At 42.7% G+C, this 20,708-nt stretch overlaps 1 protein-coding gene across 2 annotated transcripts in view; it reads left to right on the forward strand.

The window, feature by feature from the left end:
• The first annotated feature begins 4,112 nt into the window (after positions 1-4,112).
• TSPAN12 (tetraspanin 12) overlaps positions 4,113-20,708 on the forward strand; it is a 73,096-nt gene continuing 56,500 nt past the window's right edge. Inside the window, exons 1-3 of one of the 2 annotated variants that reach the window (XM_010587381.3) lie at positions 4,113-4,472; positions 5,410-5,548; positions 18,867-18,949. In XM_010587381.3, the coding sequence (XP_010585683.1) occupies positions 5,483-5,548; positions 18,867-18,949 (149 nt within the window). In that variant the 5' untranslated portion in view covers positions 4,113-4,472; positions 5,410-5,482. The remainder of the gene's footprint in view (positions 4,473-5,409; positions 5,549-18,866; positions 18,950-20,708) is intronic. The other variant, XM_003407236.4, reaches the window with a different exon arrangement.

The following is a 20,708-nucleotide window of genomic DNA, read 5'->3' on the forward strand; positions in this document are numbered from 1 at the left end:
TTGACGGCAATGGGTTTGGTTTTTGCGAGCATCCATTCCTTTCCTCACTCCCCTACCACTAACGCTTCAAACAGAAATCTGTGTTCAGTTATTCTCTTCTTCTGTTTGGCATTTTGCTTCAGAGAAAACTGGCCCAAGGCACAAGGAATGCACCTTGACTACTTTTAATCAGTCCTGGTAGACCCACAACCCATTGCCAATTTCCAGTGCTTAACCACTATGTTACTAGGGCTCCTGTTAGACCCATACTCCTTGCCAGTAACTAGTTCATATGTGGGTTATGTGATCTGGACCTAGCCAGTGAATCATAAGGGACAGCCTGCTGCAAAGCTCCTGGGAAAGGTTTCCCTGATCCTATAAGAGACTCACAGAAGGAAATGGCTTCTTCATTCTCTGGATCTGCTAGCAATTGGATGTGATGTCTGGATTTGCACAGCTGTCTTGTGATTATGAGGCGAGCTAGACCAAAGCACTAGCTGATACATTATAGACATCAGAGAAGTAAGGTGGAAAAAGAACTAAGGCCTTGACAGCATTACTGAGTGAACGAATCACTACTTCTGGACTTATTGCTATGGGAAATAGTATATTGACTTATTCACTTTTTGTGTGGCACTTTGAGTTTTCTGGTTTGCATAGGGTCGCCAAATTTAACAAGTAAAAATAAAGGATGCTGAGTTAAATTTGAATTTCAGATAAACGGTGAATAGTTTTTAGCATACCATAAGATGTCCAACAAGATATTTGTCCTATGCGGTATATGGACATAAAAAAAAAAAAAAATTTTTTTTTTTGGCTGTTATGTGAAATTTCAATTCAAATTTAACAGGTAATCCTTTATTTTATCTGGCAACTCTATACTTTCAGTTAAAAGCAGTCTACTTAATTCAGTGATGAAAAGCTTTTCTCAGGTCCTATAGGGTTGCTATGAGTCAGAATTGACTCCACGGCAGCGGGTTTGGTTTTTGGATACTTCCTTCAGAAGAAAAGGTTAAGGTATATATATACTTCTACCCGTTACAGTTTGAATATACACATGTGAAACACAACCTCACATTCTCAAAAATTAATCGAAAATGCCTAAAATATTTTTCTTCCTAAGGCTTGTCAATAAATTCCTGCTCAGATTTGAAATTTTATCATAACACATATTAACAGTGGAAGAAGTCAGACAGACCTTAGATAGAATCTCAGCTTCCTTACTTATTAGCTATACAGCTCTGGACAAATTTCACTGTGTTTCACTGTATACATGAGATCATGTATCTCACGTAGGATGAGATGCATTGTATAAAGCATTTATTAAGTCAGGCACATATTATTTGTTCGATGCATACTAGTCCTCTTTCCAGTACCGATTGTGAGAAACCATCTTAGGTATAATTTTAAGATCCTTTACTAAGAAGTGGAGCCCTGGTAGCACAGCAGTTAAGAGCTCAGCTGCTTACCAAAAGGTCGGCAGTTTGAATCTACCAGCTGCCCCTTGGAAATCCGTGGGGCAGTTCTACTGAGTCCTGTAGGGTCGCTATGAGTTGGAATCAACTCGACAGCAACAGGCATACTAAGAAGCAATAGAAACTCATTCATCCATTCAAACCCCTACACTGTTCCTTCCCCCGTCCATACTTTTCGAAGAATGAGTGGAATAAGATATGGTCAAATAAGGTGCCTTGTGGGGTGAGGGACTTGTATTACCTTACTGCATAGATGAAATTTTTCTCCTGAGTCTGGGGCTGACACATATGAGATTGTTCAGTAAATGGTAGATATTATTAATAATACAATAATAATTATTATAAAGAATATTATTATCTAAATGAAAAAGAATCATTTTGCCTTCTCCTGGAGTGCAGGGACTATCTTATTTTTAGTATCTTCAGCAACTGGCAGAATGGGTGCCACACACTCAAATGACACACATTCCACAGAATTGACTTCCTCCCTCATGGGCAATGAATAGACCCTACGGTCCTCCTAATGTGCTTTCCCACATTCAAACCATCATGTTCATACTGTGATTTTTCTACCCTCAGAAATGACAGCTGTGATGTCAGAATGACAGCTGTGGTGTGGGTCTTACTGTTCTTCTATAATCCTGGAGAAGAGAAGAACTGGAGAGGGAGGGAATGACAGCTGCCCTCAAGGAGCCGGAGGGCTGTCAGATGGGAGAGGGGCTTGCTCACACTATAAACTCCAAAGGGCAGAACTAGGAACAAGCAGTAGAAGTCAAGGGGAGGCATGACCAGGTTTGAATAATCAAAGTTGCCCAGCACTACAATGCCTCAAATGTGGTGAGGTCTCCTCTACAGAACGTGTTGACTCACAGACTCTAATGAACATTATAGCAGTAACTGCAGCTTTGTTTTCTTCCTAACTTCTAAAACGGGGCTATTAACCCCAATTCATCAACTCTCAGGTGAGGGATCTGATCCAGCTAAACCTGAAGAGACTGCTGTGTTAGTTTTCAGGCAGCTATAAAGAGCTAGTCACAGTGGTCTTCAAATTTTGCTGCAGATTAGAATTACCTAGGGAACTTTGAAAAATCCCAGTGCCTGGCCACACCTGCAGTGATTCTGATTTAATTGGTGTGGGACATGGCCTGAGCATACAGGTTTTTTCCAAAGCTCCTCAAGTGATTCTAAGGTGCAGCAAATTTGAGAACCACTAAACTAGTTTGAAAGTCGTGCTTCTGGACTTCAGTTTGGAATCTGATTTAAATAAAGACATAATATTGAACAACTCCTTTAACTTCTATTAGTCCCATTAAAAAAACAAAGCAAAACATTGCCCTCGAGTCGATGCTGACTCATAGGAACCCTAGAGGACAGAGTAGAACTGCCATGTCGGGTTTCCAAGGACCGACTGGTGGATTCGAACTGCCAACCTTTTGGTTAGCAACCAAGCTCTTAACCACTACAGTCCCATAGCTCTTATTTATGAAAAAGAGAAGGACCTCTAAAGCATCTTCCTCTAAAACTTTATTATTCTAGGGCAGCTGGCTCTTAAAGATTCATAAAGTGAAGACCGGGCACTTCACCGCCTTCTAGAAATAGTAGAGGATCTCTGTTCAGAGACATGGGGATCATTTGTACTGCTCCGGCATGTTTTGGTCTGTTTTCATGGTAGCCATAGACTCCTCTCACCGGTGTGAGTAAAGTACGGCACCAACAGCATTCGAATGGCCCTTGTTTTACCATTAAACCAGGCTTACACTTCAATTTGAGAAGAAAATCATAGAGGATAAAAGAAAGTGGCTTTCTCTTCTCCATGATACCAGAGGATGCTTGGTTATCACAGTTGTAATCATCCAGTGGATGAGTGGCTGTATTTCTTTGTACTCTTTCCCCTTGTAGTTTTTTTTCCCCCTGAAGGTGTTGCCTGCCTTTCAGTTAACTCGTATCTGTTAATGAAGTTTAAAACATGAGGCATAACACTTCAAAATTTCAGGGGGAGAAAATGATCCAGTGATTTTTATTTTTATGGGAAAGCACTTTTGGAAGGATAACCTATTATTATTTTAATATTTCCTGAAACTCTAATATAAAAAAATTCAGTTTTCCAAAGATCCACTACTATTCATACATTTCAAGATAAATAACCCAGTTAAAACTCGAGTCACCTTATTGGGAGAAATTTTAAAAACTTGGCATTACTTGTGCAAGTGTTAAAAAAGTTCTCTTCCTCTTGTTGATGTCAGTCCTGGACACGCATACTCTTTGATATTTAAGTATATGCCATTAGTGCCTTATGGAAATGAGAAAGAAGTGTTTTTTAAAATCCAGGAGGGGTACAAAGCAGAAGGATCACTGGGCACCATGGCAGTGACAAATCACAGGAGGTGGTTTCACAAAGGTTGTGAAAACTAGTTCCTCATTGCAGGAATTGGGCTGGGCCACTCCTTCACCCCCCTTCTGAAACACAAATATTTTCATATAATAAAAGCCTGTTTCCCTATGGTTATAACCCAGCCTCCCCTCCTCCGACACTACCATTTTAAAGGGGTTTACTGCGCGTACGTTTCCAAAGTTCCTAGGCTTTATCTCTTTCCGGACGGTGTCTAGGAGAGGTGAGGCGCCCCTTTGGGGACTCACGCCGGGTGCGGGGACAAGAAACACCCACTAGGACCCAACCCCGGCAGACAGCGGCCCGAGCATGCGCTGAGAGTTTGTGCAGCTGGCCCCGGCTGCCGCCGCTGCCTCGTCCGGACTTGGCGAGGACTTGGGAGGGACAGCGGCGCTGGGAGGTGGCTTAGCAGAGACTTTCCAGCAACTGCTGCCCGAGACTTTTTTTTTTCTCCCCTTTTTCCCAGGAGGCGACGGCGGCGTGGGGAGAGGAAGAGAAAAAAGCGTCTTAAGTTGGAGCCAATGCAGCCCCTCGGCTCTTCAGGAGGAGCGTCCTTTCTCCAGTGAGCCCCCGCCGTGCGTCCCCGACTGTCCCCGGGCGGGAGTGGGGCGCGGGGCCCACTGCCGACGGTGAGTGCCGCGCGTCTCCCGTTCTTCCTGCCGCAGTCCCGCCAGGCGCTGGCAGCTCTCGGCGCCGTGTGCTAAAGCACTTAGAGGTGGCTCGGGGCTCCGCGCCGCGCGCTCGGCCGCCGCGCTTCCCCTTGCGCCCTGCCGGGGGCGCGCGCGGCGACGCGGGCCGGCGGGCGGCAGCGCTGGGCTTTGTGCTCGCCGGCCGCTCCGAGCACGGGGTCGCGGCCCGGCCGGGGGTCGGGGGGTGGGGGTTGGGAGCGCGCAAGCCCCGCGTCTGCACCGCTGCGCCGACCCTCATTCCCCAGCGCCCCGCCCGCCCCCCGCCCCAGGCTAATCCACCATCCCCACCCGAAAACCTCATTTCTCACGTTCTTCCAAAGAAATCCAAATCGCCGGGCGGAATCCCAGCTCGGCGCGGCGCCCCCTCCGGCCCCGCGCGTTCACACCAAGCTGCGGGACGGGGTGAGGGGCGCGGGACTTGGGGGCCGGGAACTGCCCTTTTCCGGAGGGCACTCGGGCTTTCGGGCTCGCCGGCGGCGCCTATGACGTGTCCGGGGTGGGGTGGGGGGGCAGTCTGGTTTCTAACCTTTGGGACAGTTCCGAGCAGAGCTGTCCCAGAGTAGGGAGGTTTTTAAAGAGCGTCTCATCAGAATGCAGAGGGCACTGCCGCATGTCCCCTGAGAACCGAGTCCATGTGCGTCTTCCATTCATCCCGGGAGTCGATCTTTTCTCTTCCCAGCAGGTGTTATCTGGAGTCTGTCTGTACTTTTGGGGGAGTTTCGATCACTATTTTGACTTTAACAAATGATTTTTGATGAAGCGATGTCTCGGGTGAACTAGATTTCGTACCCTCTGGACGCAGCTGAGGGCTGGCCAAGGAGGGCTGGGCCGGGGGTGGGGAGCGCGGTGGTGTGAGATCTCCCGTTGTCCCTTGCAGATCGCTGCTGCCGTTTTGCCCGCGGGGGTAGGATGTGGTGAAAGGATGGGGCTTCTCCCTCCCCGAACTCACAATGGCCAGAGAAGATTCCGTGAAGTGCCTGCGCTGTCTGCTCTACGCCCTCAATCTGCTGTTTTGGGTAAGTCAAACAGTTCCACTGCAGCAACAGGTGGGGACGGCTGGACCCGGTTTTTTACAGTCACCAGACAATGCGCCAAAGGGCATGGCTAAGCATTAATTAATTACATGGGATCACACCCTCCATTTTTCAGAGAAGTCAGTTTTGACCTTCTTAAAATGCCTTTGATCTAGCGCAAGTTCCATTTGTAATTAGAAAAAAGAAATCCGCCACTGGAACCTAGTAGCAGTAAAATTAGACTTGGAGTTAATCTGGGGATATAAATAAATGCACGTGCTTGTGCTTGTAGATAAAAAAATCATGACATACTACTTAGGGAACCGCGCGTTTTCAGGAATTTCAGATAACTGTGCAAGCCATAAATTTTTTCTTTACGTCATTTTAGCCAATAAAACCTGGTTGGAGCAAGCAGTCTCAGCATGTTTTTGTAGGAATCCATACCCAGATATCCTATCAAGATTGAGCAGATTTTTCTTGGGATTCCATACAGTCTGAAAAGGTGGTTTTCATGTAACTGTTTCCAGGCTGGCAAAGTGTTAGGGAATTTTCTGTATGCTTTTGGAAAAATCCCATAACCATTTAAGGAAATAAAATACCTAAAATTTAACAAGCTTGTGGAAATCTTTATGCTGTATGAGCTAGTGACTTTTTATGCTGTATGTCTGGGCATAAATTTTTATAAAGTGTTATTAATAATCACATTAATATTTATAAAATTTATAAGGAAAATCTAAAAATTGAAACTTTCAAAGTTGCTTTAGGAAGCTGTCCTGCTTGAATAGATTCTTTTTGCCATATTTGTGTTCTTTTAATGATTTATATTTAAAATGTTCTGATAGAAATTTTAATGTGCAATTTATTTATTTGGCTAGCTCGTTCACATTGACCAACCTTTTTTCATAGGACTGCTACATGTAATCTGTGTTATTGTTGTTGTTGTTAGGTGCCGGGGAGTCGGTTCCGACTCATAGCGACCCTATGTACAGCAGAATGAAACACTGCCCGGTCCTGTGCCATCCTCACTATCGTTATGCTTGAGCCCTTTGTTGCAGCCACTCTGTCAGTCCATCTCATTGATGGCCTTCCTCTTTTTCATTGCCCCTCCACTTTACCAAGCATGATGTCCTTCTCCAGGAACTGATCCCTTCTGATACCATGTCCAAAGTATGTGAGACATAGTCTCACCATCCTTGTTTCTAAGAAGCATTCTGGTTGTACTTCTTCCAAGACAGATTCGTTCATTCTTTTGGTAGTCCGTGGTATATTCAATATAGGATGACATTTTGGTAAAGCTGCTCCTTATGGATGGCATCATTTTAGGGTGACAAATTAAGCCTTACTACAGTGACTGATGGAAAAAATATCTGAAATTCCAGCATTTTCTTTTCTTAACATGAAAATTAAAATACTGGGTAATTAAATTTACCATTTGGAAATGTAAAATCACTTTATTGAGCTACCTTAAGAGGCACATTTTGAAGTGGGTTGTTAAATTACCTGCTTAGCTATAAGGCATGCAGATTTGGATGTCTTTCTTTAAAATGTGTAATTATCACTCCTACTTGCTAGTTTATCCCTTTTCCACATTATATTTTCTAGTTATAGAATTATCACATTTTATAACTGAAAGAAGCTTTAAAGATGACCTGGTCAAACTTCCTTCCAGTGTGGATGAGGAAACTAAATATAGGTGGAGTGCCTTGCTCAAGGCCAGATTGCCCGCTGGTGACAGTACCAGGAACGGAACTCTGGTGTTTTGCCCCAGGCAGTGTCTTTAACATGCAGCTGTACGGAGTTTTGCATCTTGGATTTACTAAGATTTTTTTGTTCAAGAAAGAATAATGCTTTGGAAAGTTTCTTAATAGTCTGTATTATGAGTGTGTGTGGGGGGGTGTGGGTGGAGATAAATAAAAATGTTTAAGAAAAATGTTGCTCTGCTGAGAAATAAAATTTGCTTAACATCTACTCTTTACATTCTTCCAATGCTCTTTGTGCCTCGGAAGAATTTAAAATGCTCTTTTATTGTTGTTATCGTGTATTTCCACTTTGTAGGTGTGTGTGTTCTGTAACCTATCTGTCTATTTTGGCTGCTTCCCCCTTTCGCCAGTTTTGAGTGCCTTCCCCTTTTGCCTATTCTCCCAACATCGCCCCTCCTCTCCTCCAGCAAAGTAGCCCATGTTAACAACCTAGTAGGTATCACTTGGTCTTTTTCTTTGTTTCATACAAAGTTACATTGCTCATACCTATCCATATATGGAGCCCTGATGGCCCGGTGGTTGAGAGCTCGGCTGCTAACCAAAAGGTCAGCAGTTTGAACCCACCAGCCACTCCTTGGAAACCCTGTGGGGCCCTTCTACTCTGTCCTGTAGGGTCACTATGAGTTGGAAACGTCTGGACGGCAACAGGTTTGATTTTCTGGTTTTTTTTCTTTTGGTCCATATATATTCATTCAAATACATGTAGACTCACAATTTTTTGTTAATTGTTTTTGTCATTTGGGTTAGATTCCCAGGAGTGGAATTGCTATGTCAAGGGGTATGTCGTAACGCCACCAACAAAATAGTTAACATTTATTTAGTTCCTACTCTGCAAGAGGCCGTAAAAAAATGTGTTTAATATATTTTGTCCTCAATGGTTTGTCTGTTGATTTCATGTGTGGTATCTCTTGCTACACAATAGTTAAAAATGTTATAACCTTACATACATCCTTCTGTTCTCTTAAAGCACCTGCATTTCTCGTCTTGTTTAAGGATTCTTTTTCCATATGAACTTTAAGATTATTTTATCCGATTAGAAATTTTGCTGGGATTGTATGAGATGTGTATGCTCATGTTGAGAACACTGGTGTTATGCTTTTGATGGTAAAACAGTTTTTGTGGCTCCCATGTTTAATTACCGAGTCAGAGGCATTTTGGAGCCTGAGCCGATAACGTTCTTAGGCTCTCCCTTCCATTACCCCCCATCTAATTCACAAAACAGCCCTACAAAATTGTGTCCCTTTTTTTTTTTTAATTCCAATTTTATAGATAAAAAAAACCCTTGTACCCACAGAAGTTCAGGAACTTGTTAGTACGTACCAGAACAGGGATTCAGAGCCCAGTTTTCCCCCCTAAGTGCAGCAAAAGCTATACTACCGGCAACGGGAGTGAATTTATTTGCAGCTGAGGAGTAACGTAAACATCCTCAGTACGAAGGGATTAGTTGTGCACCTGCCCATTCCAAGTCCTCTGAGCAGTGCTTCTCAAACCTCAATGTGTGCAGGAATTGCCTGAGCATCTCGTAAAACTGCAGATTCTATTTTATAGGACCAGGTTTGCTCCTGAGTCTGCATTTCTAGAAAGCTCTTCTGTGATGCTGCTGCTCCTGGTTCCCCACGTTGAAGATTAGTACTTGTTTTTGTTCTTACTGGAATTAGAAGTAGAACAAACCCATGTAAACTATGAACCCACTTCTTAAACCAGACTTCACATCCTGGGTGTGGAGAGGGTGATCGTTTTTCCCTTTGCTTTTGCAAGATTGAGAAACCTGCCCTCGTTACCTGTGGGCTCAAAAGCTGTAGCCTTTTTCTCCTCCCTCAGCATTTTTGACAGACCCGTTCATATCTGTTTCTACTGTGTCGAGACTCTCTTCCCTTCTCTATCACGCAAAGATTTTAGGGAAAAGGAAAGTAGTTCTTAATTGGGAAAACACTGAGAACCTATACTACTTTGTTTTGTGTTCTGGGGGTTGAAAATCAAATTGAGTGATTTTGTTTTTAAAGTAAGTAAATACTTAAATATCTTGAATATTTAATTTTTTGATAACTGTGAGACATCAATGTGTCTAAAAGTAACAATTCTCAGCACATTCAAGATCTCTTCATTGCTATGGATTCAGTCATCGTGATTTGCCATGTTGAGTGGCTCTCCCATGTTATGTCGAAGCATGATCTCAGTACAGCTGTATTGGGATTGGTAGAGGGGTAATAGGGTTTCTAGGTTTGTCATGAATGTTGTGGACTTGTAATAGGAGGGGGATTATAGGGCACATAGGGGGCGTAGGACATAGTACACATGAGTAAACTGTCCATTGAGCTCCTTTGAGACCATGATTCACATTCTGTCCATGATGGAGCAAGGAAATGAGTTACCGTTTCTCCAAAAATTCTAAACTTTTACTATTTTAATGGCATGTAATTTGAATCAATGAATACTTTCCTCCAATTTTAAAGACAATGTCTGTGGCTTTATGAGTGCTTATTGTTCTTAGATGATAATTTTCTGCTATTACAAATATGAGCAAAGATTCTCTTTGAAAATTCCTAAAATTGGTTAACACATCATACTTCAAATATGTGTACTTTATTATTTTCTAAAAGGATAATATACCACCTGTAGTTTTTAGCTCCCATTTCTCACAGTCAAATAAGAACTGTTCTTTTTTTCTTACTGTTAGGATACTAGCAATAGGGAGGAACTACCCTGTTTAACAAGTCCCTGTTGGGTACATATGGTTAATGCACTCTCTACTCACTGAAAAGTTGGTGGTTCCAGTTCACCCAGAATTACCTCAGAAGAAAAGGTCTGGTGATCTACTTCTGAAAAATCAGTGACTGAAAACCCTGTGGAGCTCAGTTCTACTCTCACACACATGGGGTCACTACCAGTTAGAATCAATTCGACAGCAGCTGGTATTGGTAAACCCAGAACCACCAGTATTGGTACCCTGATTAAATGTGAAAATAAACTTATAAATAAAAGCCTAAGAAGTAGACAGGAAATCTAGTTTACACTTTTAGAGGGTGTCTCAGTTATCTAGCACTGCTATAACAGAAATATCATGAGAAATTAATAAGCAGAAGTTTATTCTCTCGCAGTTTAGGAGGCCAGAAGTCTGAATTCAGGGTGCCATCTCCAGGGAGCTCTGGGGGAAGGTTCTTGTCATCAGTCTTCCCCTTGTCGAGGCGCTTCTCCTTGCAGGGACCCTGGGTCCAAAGGACTGCTCCTCCGCCCAGTGCTTCACGAGCTAGCATGAGGTCCCTCTCCTCTCTATTAGCTTCTTTCTTTTATATCTCAAGAGACATTAACTCAAAATACAACCCAACCCTGCAGATTGAGTCCCACCTCATTAACATAATTGTCTCTAATCCTGCTTTGTTAGCATCAAAGAGTTTAGGATTTACAACACATAAGAAAATTACATCAGATGACAAAATGGAGGCTAGCCACACAATACTGGAATCCATAGCAAGGGGATGTGCTAGGCAGATGAAAGAACAGAAGGCTCAGTCCTGGGCTTCTTTTTCTCTGGCCACTTCTAGTGAACCTCACATGTTTGACCCGTGTAGGCCCTGAAGAGTTATCTTCAGATAAATCATAGCCACCCTCCCTGTAGAAAAGAGTAGAATGCCCCTTTATAAGGTTTCCAGAGCTGTAATCTTTACAGAAGCAGACTGCCACATCTTTCTCCTGTGAAGCGAGCGGCTGGTGGGTTCTAATTGCAGACCTTTCGGTTGGCAGCCAAGTGCTTAACCACCGTGCCGCCGGGGCTCCTGGCATTTCTATAGTCATACATTAAAAAAAAAAAAGGACTACTTTTAAAATTGTTGCTCCCCAGCTTTACACTATGAATGGCATAAATGTTTTCTTTAACTCACCCTGAGGATTAATGAAGAGCCCGCCAACGAACAACCATTGCTTTTTAAAAATAAACTTCATTCTCAGTGGAATTGTGATGTCACCATCAAAACTTAACTTGATTTTTAACCATGGTGAATTCCTTTAGTCTCGGGGGCAAAGCTGATACACTTTTTTGTACAGTGTGGCTCCGCTGAGCAAAGACTGGAGCCATTGCATGCTTCCTAAGGAATGCTTTTTAAGAACAAGTGCAGGGATGATTCTTTGGCGTGCATCCCCGCTGCAGCCGGGAACAGTAGGCCCCTCACTCACCCGCCTCCACCCGGAGACTAATCACAGGCTGGGCAGTTGGGAGAGTGGAGGTTACTGCAGTTGGATTGCTCTGAAGCTTCAGGGTGCAGGGCGGCATTTTCCCCTTCTCTTATCTGCCGGGCCTGCAGGGTGGCCATATAACTTAGCACCTAAACCCGACCATGTTCAGAGTGAACTGATGGGAATGCCTTCGCTAATAACAATTGCACCAGGACAACAGAAGCTTAGTGTGGAGCTCTCCTGGTCAGACTAGAATGCATGGTTACCCTAGCTGTAGGGCAACTTGGCGCTCTAGAACACTGTCAGTAGAATAGGTAATGAGTTAGTTCCCGGGTACCACAGATCATTCAGCTCTAATCAGTGCAGGCTTATGCCTAAGTGATACCCACAATCAGCAGACCTCATTTCAGCTGTTATTTACATTGCCTGTTTTTTCCTAGAATTAGCAAATAGTGTTACCTGTTTTCCTTCTTTTCTGCTGGTCATACTCTGGTGAGGCATGAACTGAGAAAAAGGCAGTGGGGAGCAGGCATGGAAACGTAAAGGAGACCTGTGTCTTGGCAGCGCTTACACTGGGCTGCCCACCTCTGAATCAGGGATTGATCTTACTTTTAGATAGATTAGATAGATAGATAGATAGATAGACAGACAGACAGATAGACAGATAGATAGATGGATGGATGCTGTCACATCAGCTCTGACTTACCGTGACCTTATGTACAACAGAATGGAGTGTTGTCATACCTGCATCATCCTCACAATTGCTGACATATTAGAGTCCGTCTTTGCAGCTATTGTGCCGATTCGTCTCAGCCTCTCCCTCCTTGGCTGTTTATGTCACCAAAATGATGTCTTCCTCTAGTGATTGATCCCTCCTGGTGACATGTCGAAAGCGAGTGAATCAGACAGTGTTCTGGTGTGATCTGTAGGTTTTTATTGGCCAGTTTTTGGAAGCAGATCACCAGGCCTTTCTTCCTAGTCTGTCTTAGTCTGGAAGCTGCACTGAAACCTGTCCACCATGGGCGACCCAGCTGGTATTGGAGTACCAGTGACACACCTTCCAGCATCATAGCAACGGGCAAGTCACCTTAGTACAGCAAGCTGATAGACTGGTGGTAGATCTTATCTTTACCTTCTAATAAAGAACTAATTGAATCCTCGAGAAAAATTAAAGTGCTTCTAGTCCAGTTTCTCCATTTTCAGGATGATGAAACAAGTTCTGAAAGTTTGAATTACTTGCCCAAGTTTTCTTTGTAGAGACAGACCTGTAAGACAGACCTAAGATCCAGATCTCTCTTTCGAATCCTGCTTTTTAGTACCAGATTTTACATAAAAAGAAAGGTGCTTTTAGAGATCTATCATCCTTGAACAGAAATTCTTTTGTGTCACTGTCACCTTATGTGAGACTATGTTATGTATGGCAGACATTTGAAGTATTTAAAAGTTTGTGTTTTGACTATTTTGTGCAAACTGTAAGTATACATTTGATAGTAGATTGAAGGAATTTTCATACATATACAATTCTGATTTAGAAAACAACTTGATCCAAGACTTGTTTTTGCATAATTAGATTCAAGCAAACCCAGAATATGGGCCCAACACAGCAGATTTCATATTTCTAAATTTGTTGAGAGCTAGCAGTTCCTAAGTGCTTTGCAAGACAGAATGTAGCAAGAGCCCTGTAAGTAGTGTATTAAATACATTTCTGTATTTAATACTTGTATTTAACACTTATGTTATTTTCTCAGTGGTCCCTTAAACTTAAAGTACTATTTTGTAATATGGGCATAAACATAAGGAGGAGTAAGCCTAGTTACATATGTTAATTACAATGTCCCTAATAAGTTAGTCATCATGAGTCAGAGGTGAAGAATTATTTTTGTAACTAATTTGGAAAATTAGCAGAAAATGCTGTTATCCATAAGGAGTCCTGAATTGCTCACATAAATTGGGCCACTAGATTTAATAACATCAGGATTAGCTATTGAGGTGGCCTGTTCTCATTTTTTGGAACCCCAGTGGCATCGTGGTTAAAAGCTACGACAGCTAACCAAAAGGTCAGCAGTTCGAATCCACCAGCAGCGCCTTGGGGACCCTATGGGGCAGTTCTGCTCTGTTCTGTGGGTCCCTGTGAGTCAGAATCAACTTGATGACAACGAGTTTGGTTTTTTTGGTTTCGGTTTTGATTTTAGTTAAGCTTTTTGCTGTGGGCACGCACTCTAATTGTTGTTACTGCTATCTCTTTCTCAACCCAGTGAGTGAAATCACTTTTTGAGAATGAAACTGTGCTCATCCATTTAATGCTGCTGGAATTGATACCATAAGAAAAAGCAGTTGATTCTAAGACTTGCTTGTTGACTGTGGGATAAGGCTTTGTGTTGATATTATTTATTTTGACTAATGTTCTATGCACAGCTGCAATACTTGGATATGCTCCTATAAAAAAAAAAAAAAAAAAAGGCAGCAGGGCAGAGGAGAATCCAAAGTTTGTAGTTTAAAGAATTGTTGAGAACACCTAAGCCAGCTTCTAACCCGATGGATAAATCTTTGAGCCAGTCATTCTGTAAGCATCTCTCTACTGAAACACTTCCAGTGGTAGAAACTTCATTCTTATTAAAGCATGTCCCAGTTTTGTTAAAGATCTTTAATAGTTAGCTTATCTACTCTTTTAAAATCATTGCCCTTTAATTATTCTTTCGTTTACTCATCTAAAATGTATTAGGCTACACTGCTGTGGCTGGCAGTCTACTACCTGATGGGAATATAAAGATGAGTAAGCAATGACCTGTGCCTGCAAGGAGCTTACGGTTCTCGTAGGATGAAGTCAAGTCAAACCAAAGCAAACCCATTGCTACACAGTCGGTTTTGACTCTGGTCAACCCCAAGTATTGTAAGTGGAACTGCTCCATAGAAATTTTTTTGCTGTAATCTTTATGGAAGCACATTGCCAGGCCTTTCTTTCACAGTACCCTGGGTAAGTGCAAACTGCCAACCTTTGGGTTAGTAGTTGAGCGCAAACTGTTTGAGCCAACCAGGGACCTAATGGAGTGAGATGTAACTGGGTGCTGTCTAGTCAATTTCAACTCATAGCAACCCCATGTGACAGAGTAGAACTGCCCCGTAGGGTTTTCTAGGCTGAATCTTTATGGGAGCAGATTACCATGTCTTTTTCCCGTGGAGCCACTGGTTGGGTTTGAACCACCAACCTTTTGGTTGGATGAAAATGGGAAACAATGTGATAACTGCTCTATGAGATCTGTACAAATGGTATTGAGAAGGAGGAGGCCAGTGGGCAAGGAGGGAGTTGGGAGATAGCCTTACACTACAGCTGATGTTTGAGTTGGCCTTCAAGGATAAGTAGAGGTTGCTTGGTGATGAGGGTGAGAGGGTGGGAAGGCTGAGGCAGAATGGCGTTCCAGGCAGAGGGAACTGCACTGAGGCACTGAGCGAAGGCAAAGAGGCATTGGGAGATCTGTAATGGTGCACTCTCCATTTGGAGAAATGGAAGTAGTTGTTTGTGGTTCAAGTACAGAATGTGTGTGGGAAGGAGCTGGCAGGAAACAGTGTTGAAGAGAGGTTAAAGGATGACTGCAAAGGGCCCTGCTAAAGAGTTTAGACTTTATTGTCTAGGAGGGAGCTGGGGAAGAGAGAGTAGGTGTTGGGGAAGAGTGATAAGGGGCAGTGATTGAATTCTCCCTTTCTACCTGGGAGACCTGGGCTTGAATCCTGGCCAATGTATCTCATGAACAGCCACCACCTGTCTGTCAGTGGAAGCTTGTGTGTTGTTATGCTGAACAGGTTTCAGCAGAGCTTCCAGACCAAGTCAGAGTAGAAAGAAAGGCCTGGCAATCTACTTTTGAAAAGCAGCCAGTAAAAACCTGATGGATCACAATGGTCTGATCCACAAACAATCATGGGGATGGTGCAAGACCGGGCAGCATTTTGTTCTGTTGTGTGTGGGGTTGCCATGAGTCATGAGCCAACTCCGTGGCAGCTAACAAGAACACATTATAGCATTATAAGCAGAAGAGTAATGTGATCTATGTTTTACAACGGTAACTGAAGGATGAATTCGAGGTGGAATGTGTGAGATGGAAGTTTCTATTACAGGGTGATTGTGGAGGAATTCACCAGAGGCATTGCAGGAACAATTGGTGGGACTTGAAAGGAATTCGAAGTAAGGCTGAGGAAGAGGGAGGGGGTCAGGTTTCCTGCCAGATTGTCAGTTTGTGTGACTAAGGAGTTGATTATGCCATTTATTGAGATAGGAAAAAAGGGTGGGAAGGACAGGCAGGCTTTGAAGGGGGATGGAGAGGGGTTCAGTTTTAGAGATCTTGATACCAAGAATGGAGCCCTGGTAGCGCAGTGGTTAAGAGATAGGCTGCTAACCATAAAGGTTGGCAGTCCAATCAACCAGCTGCCCCTTGGAACCCTATGGGGCAGTTCTAGTCTGTCCTATAGGGTTGCTGTGAGTTGGAATCGACAACAACCGGTTTTGATACTGAGAATGGCCGTGGTGGTTCAGGAGGTAGAGAGGTCACAGTTTGATCCCTCTGCCATTTGGTAGACCTTCAAATATCTGACGCTTCCATTTCTGAACTGATTTCAGAGTAGTATAGTCTCCTAAGCTGACTGAGAAAGATTAGGAGATAACTCTAGGTTAAGTGACTTGAGGTAATAAAAGGTAATATGTATAGAACGCTTCTTTTTTTTAGTCACAGAAATTTTCTATGAAGTAGGTATGGTTATTACAACATACTATAGATGAGGAAACTAAGGCTTAGGAAAGATTGAATGGCATGCCCAGTGTCAGCTGGAATTCAGACCCAAAGCTTTTCTATTCGGTGGCTTCCCATTGTCAGTACGATCAAGACCGGCCGTTTAAAATGGCCTCTCAGCTTCTGGTCTGATTGGCCCTGCTAACCTTTTCATTCTCATCATGTGCTACTTTCCCTTCCTTGAACGCATCATGTTGCCTTCCTCTCACCTTGGGATTTGCTGCTTTTTCTAATTAGAATGTTCTTTTTCATCCCCCTCCTAACCCCTGCTAATTAATTGGATAATTATCCTTTAGATTTCAGCTCTCTTGGAGAAAATCCCTTTCACTCTTGGAGTAGGTTAGGCATCCCTGAAATGGGTTTTCATGGCACCTTGTGCTGTTCCTTCCCGCCACTTACCACAGTATGCAGTTACATATTTATTTCTCTGCGTTGATTAACGTGTGTCATCTTCACCAGGTTCATTGCACCATAGAGTAGAGATGGTGGCTCTTTTGCTCATCAGTGTATCTCTAGCACATTGCACCAAAAAACCCAAACCTGATTCCAACTCATGGCGATCCCATGTGTTTCAGAGTAGAACTGTGCTCCATAGGTTTTTCAATGGCTGTGATCTTATGGAAGTAGGTCACCAGGCCTTTCTGTCCTGGCATTGCCAACCTTTCCATTAGTAGTTGAGCACAAACCATTTGTGCCAACCAGGAACCTAGCACAGCGCACAGAACCTGGCAAAGAACAAGGATCAATACCTGTTTTTTGAATGGAAGAATGACGTCAAAGCCCCAGACTTTTAACCATTTTATCGTACAAGAAATGCCTTGGACTAGTCTAATAGAAATACTCATTTTCATTGTGATGGAAGAACTATGGACAATGACAGCGATTGAAAATATATCATACGAAATGAAGAATGAGATAATTCATTGACACTAGACTTAGGGCTTTGACGTTGAAAACTGGCTAAATAGACTTTAAGAAATTAGAAGATGGAGAAACCAAGAATGGCCATTTCTTTGAAAAGTGATAAAGATAGGCGAGAATTATTACAGGTCGAAAGAATTCAAGGTAATTTAAGTAAAATAGCAGGTCACTAGATTTCCTGTCCCTGTGACAGACTAGGAAGAAAGGCCTGGCAGTCTACATATAGCCAAACCAAAAAAAAAACAAGCCCAGTGCCATCGAGTCGATTCCAACTCATAGCGACCCTACAGGGCAGAGTAGAATTGCCCCATAGAGTTTCTAAGGAGCGCCTGGCGAATTCGAACTGCCGAACCTTTGGTTAGCAGCCGTAGCACTTAACCACTACGCCACCAGGGTTTCCACATGTAGCCAGGTAGAAAGAAAACAGCCTCAGATCTAATCAAAGAGTCCAGGGATCTCTGCTAGCCCTATGTCTGACCTACTTGGTAACTTTTATTAGGTTTATAATGTATTCTTGACTCACGACAAATGAGAATAATAATAAACCCATTGCTGTTGAGTTGATTCTGACTCATAGTGACCCTATAGGACAGTGTAGAACTGCCCCATAGGATTTCCAAGAAGCAGCTGTTGAATTCGAACCATTGACCTTTTGGTTAGCAGCCAAGCTGTTAACCACTGCACCACCAGTACCCCTAGAATAATAACTAGTCTAATTTTACTCTAAACTGTAGTTCCAGGTTCCTAACTTATTTTAGGCCATGGACTTCCTTGACAGTGTTGTGAAGCGTATGGACCCATTTTCAGAATAATTTTTTTTTTTAACACACACAATAAAACAGTGGATTACAAAGGAAATTAATTACCTATCCACAGATTAAGAGCCACCGAGCCCGCAATGGTCAAAGAGTATAGTTCAGACATTCAGAGAAACCTCACTGTTAAAAACTTTTCTCCCATTTTTGGCAGCCCTTGAAGATCTCTGCCTGGAGACCCGTTATTTCTATAGGGTTGTTAAGTGGTGGTACTCTATCATGCCTTCTGTTTTTATTAGCAGAAATTCTTTTACGGGAAATGTTCTGTCCTTAAGTCTTTGTTTCATGCTTTAGTGTATATAGGAAAGATAGGGTAGATACTGGATTATCAGTTTTCTGACTAATGAGCTGAGTATCCAGTATCCTACAAAAGTGACCAATGAGTTTCATTTAAATGTTATTATGAGTTTTTAGATTTTATCATATTTGATATGGTTCAAATCATTAGTTATTGTTTGATTCTCAAAAGCCCTTTCAAGTTAGCCCTGTGTCTTTTTGACCACCTCAGCAGTATTTGATTGCTTCGCTGCTTTCGAGTATGACAACATGTTCTAAGTTCGTTTTAGGTATTTGATAATCTACCTGTTTTCTGGCCTCCTTGTCTTGAGTAATTCCTGTCCTGAACCTGGAATCAGCCATTTAATAGTGTACTTTTTCTGCATCCTGTTGAGTGGTGTTCTATTTAGTAGCTATGGCATGACTACAAAATGAAATGGCAGATATTTATAGCAATAATAAATTTTAACAGTTGGTAAAGGGTGATTAGGAAAAAGCATAAAGATTATGTAATGAAAATTATTGAAGTTTGATCATTAATCCTGAGCTAATGTTGCATAAATCCTTGGTAACCAACCAGTTTGTATTTTTTTCTCCCCAGTTAATGTCCATCAGTGTGTTGGCAGTTTCTGCATGGATGAGGGACTACCTAAATAATGTTCTGACTTTAACTGCAGAAACAAGGTAGGCGTCGTAACTAATGATTAACTTCTTCCATCAGGCTTTTTCCGATGCTGGTTTTTAAGTAACTTTGTCATCAGCTGTTTAGGTGATAGTGCTGTCCCATAATCATTCGGTAAGTTGTTCTTGCCCCTGGGTACCTTTGTTGTGGACACTTGCGTTTTTAACATTCTCATTAAGGTGTGCCAGTGGTCCTAGAGAGGGTCAGGGGGCAGCAGGTTTCTAAGGGTATTTCAGCATATGGTAACACCAGCCACCTGCACTCTTGACTGTGTGTTGGTCACATCATATTTGCATATAAACCCCAACCAAACCTGTTGCAGTCCAGTCAATTCTGACTCATAGCAACCCTACCGGACAGAGTAGAACTGCTCCTCATAGAGTTTCCAAGGAGTGGCTGGTGAATTCGAACTGCCAACCTTTTGGTTAGCAGCCAAGCTCTTAACGACTGTACCACCAGTTGACTGTGTCTTGCATATAAAGGACAGTTACTTATTTCTGCATATTTCTGCTGTTTTTCTCTAGAAAATCACCCTCGACTTCTCCTTACCTTCGTGATCCTGACTTAATGAAAACCAAACACTATAAGGGCATTCTTTTACCTAGTTTCAAGGGTTGGCCCATTGACATCATAAGCGGCATATTACTTAACTTCTTGCAGCCTCAATTTGTTTGTCTCTGATTGGCAATTGTAACTTACAGCTCTAAATTGTCATAAGGATTAAATGAAGTACGGTTTTGTAAAGTCCTTAACATAATGGGGAAACCCTGGTGGTGGAGTAGTTGAGTACTACTGCTGCTAACCAAGAGGTCGGCAGTTGGAATCCACCAGGCAACTCCTTGGAAACTCTATGGGAGGGTTCTACTCTGTCCTATAGGGTCGCTATAAGTCAGAATCGACTCGATGGCAGTGGGTTTGGTTTTGGTTTTTTAGCAATTAGGAAGCCTCTGATAATGGGATTTTTTGTTATTATCACTCCTACGTTCATGGCTCTTATTAATAGATTTTCCATAGTGTTCTAGCAGAAATCATCTCTTTCCTTCCTTCTTCCTTTTAATATAAACAGCTTTTCATCTGCATAGCAGCCTCCCACATTTTGGGGGGAGGACTAGTTGTCAGGCAGAAGTAAAGGGTTACATGTGGAGTCCCAGGTCAGAGAAGAGAAGGGACATTTCTCCCAACTGGGAAACAGCAAAGGGTCCCAGGTTTTACTCAGGTTTCAGAGCTAACAGTAGATCCACTTCTTGTGGGAGCCTACCAGCAGCTCCTCAGGAGAAAGATGATGGCAGTTTGCTTCTGTAAAGATTTACAGCCTTGGATACCCTATGGGACAGTTGTGTTCTGCCCTATAGGGTTACTGTGAGTCGGACTTGACGGCAATAGGTTTGGATTTTTTTGGTTATCTTATAATTGAAATGAGTTGCTAGGGTTGTGTAGGGAGTTCAAGGGAGTTCAGAGCTGATCATGGAAAAACATATGACCCAGAGATAACAGCTTTGTACAATAAGCAATTTATTGGGGCCAATGCATTTATTGACAACTACACGTAGGGGGCAGTCCCCCAAAGCAGGAGGTCTTCCAGAGGGAAAGAAGCTCCCAGGGTAAAGGAGAAGGGAGATAGGGAGAGGCTTACATATGCCTAAGGAACGTCCTTCTGCAGCAAGGCGTAGAGTCTGTGTCATAGAGCCCCAAGGACAGCAACAACTTGGGCATCCTTGCAACTACAGGATTTTATCTCACCTAAAAAATAAAAATAAAAAT

Source organism: Loxodonta africana, chromosome 8, assembly GCF_030014295.1.
Source record: "Loxodonta africana isolate mLoxAfr1 chromosome 8, mLoxAfr1.hap2, whole genome shotgun sequence".
NCBI classification, from domain to species: Eukaryota; Metazoa; Chordata; class Mammalia; order Proboscidea; family Elephantidae; genus Loxodonta; species Loxodonta africana.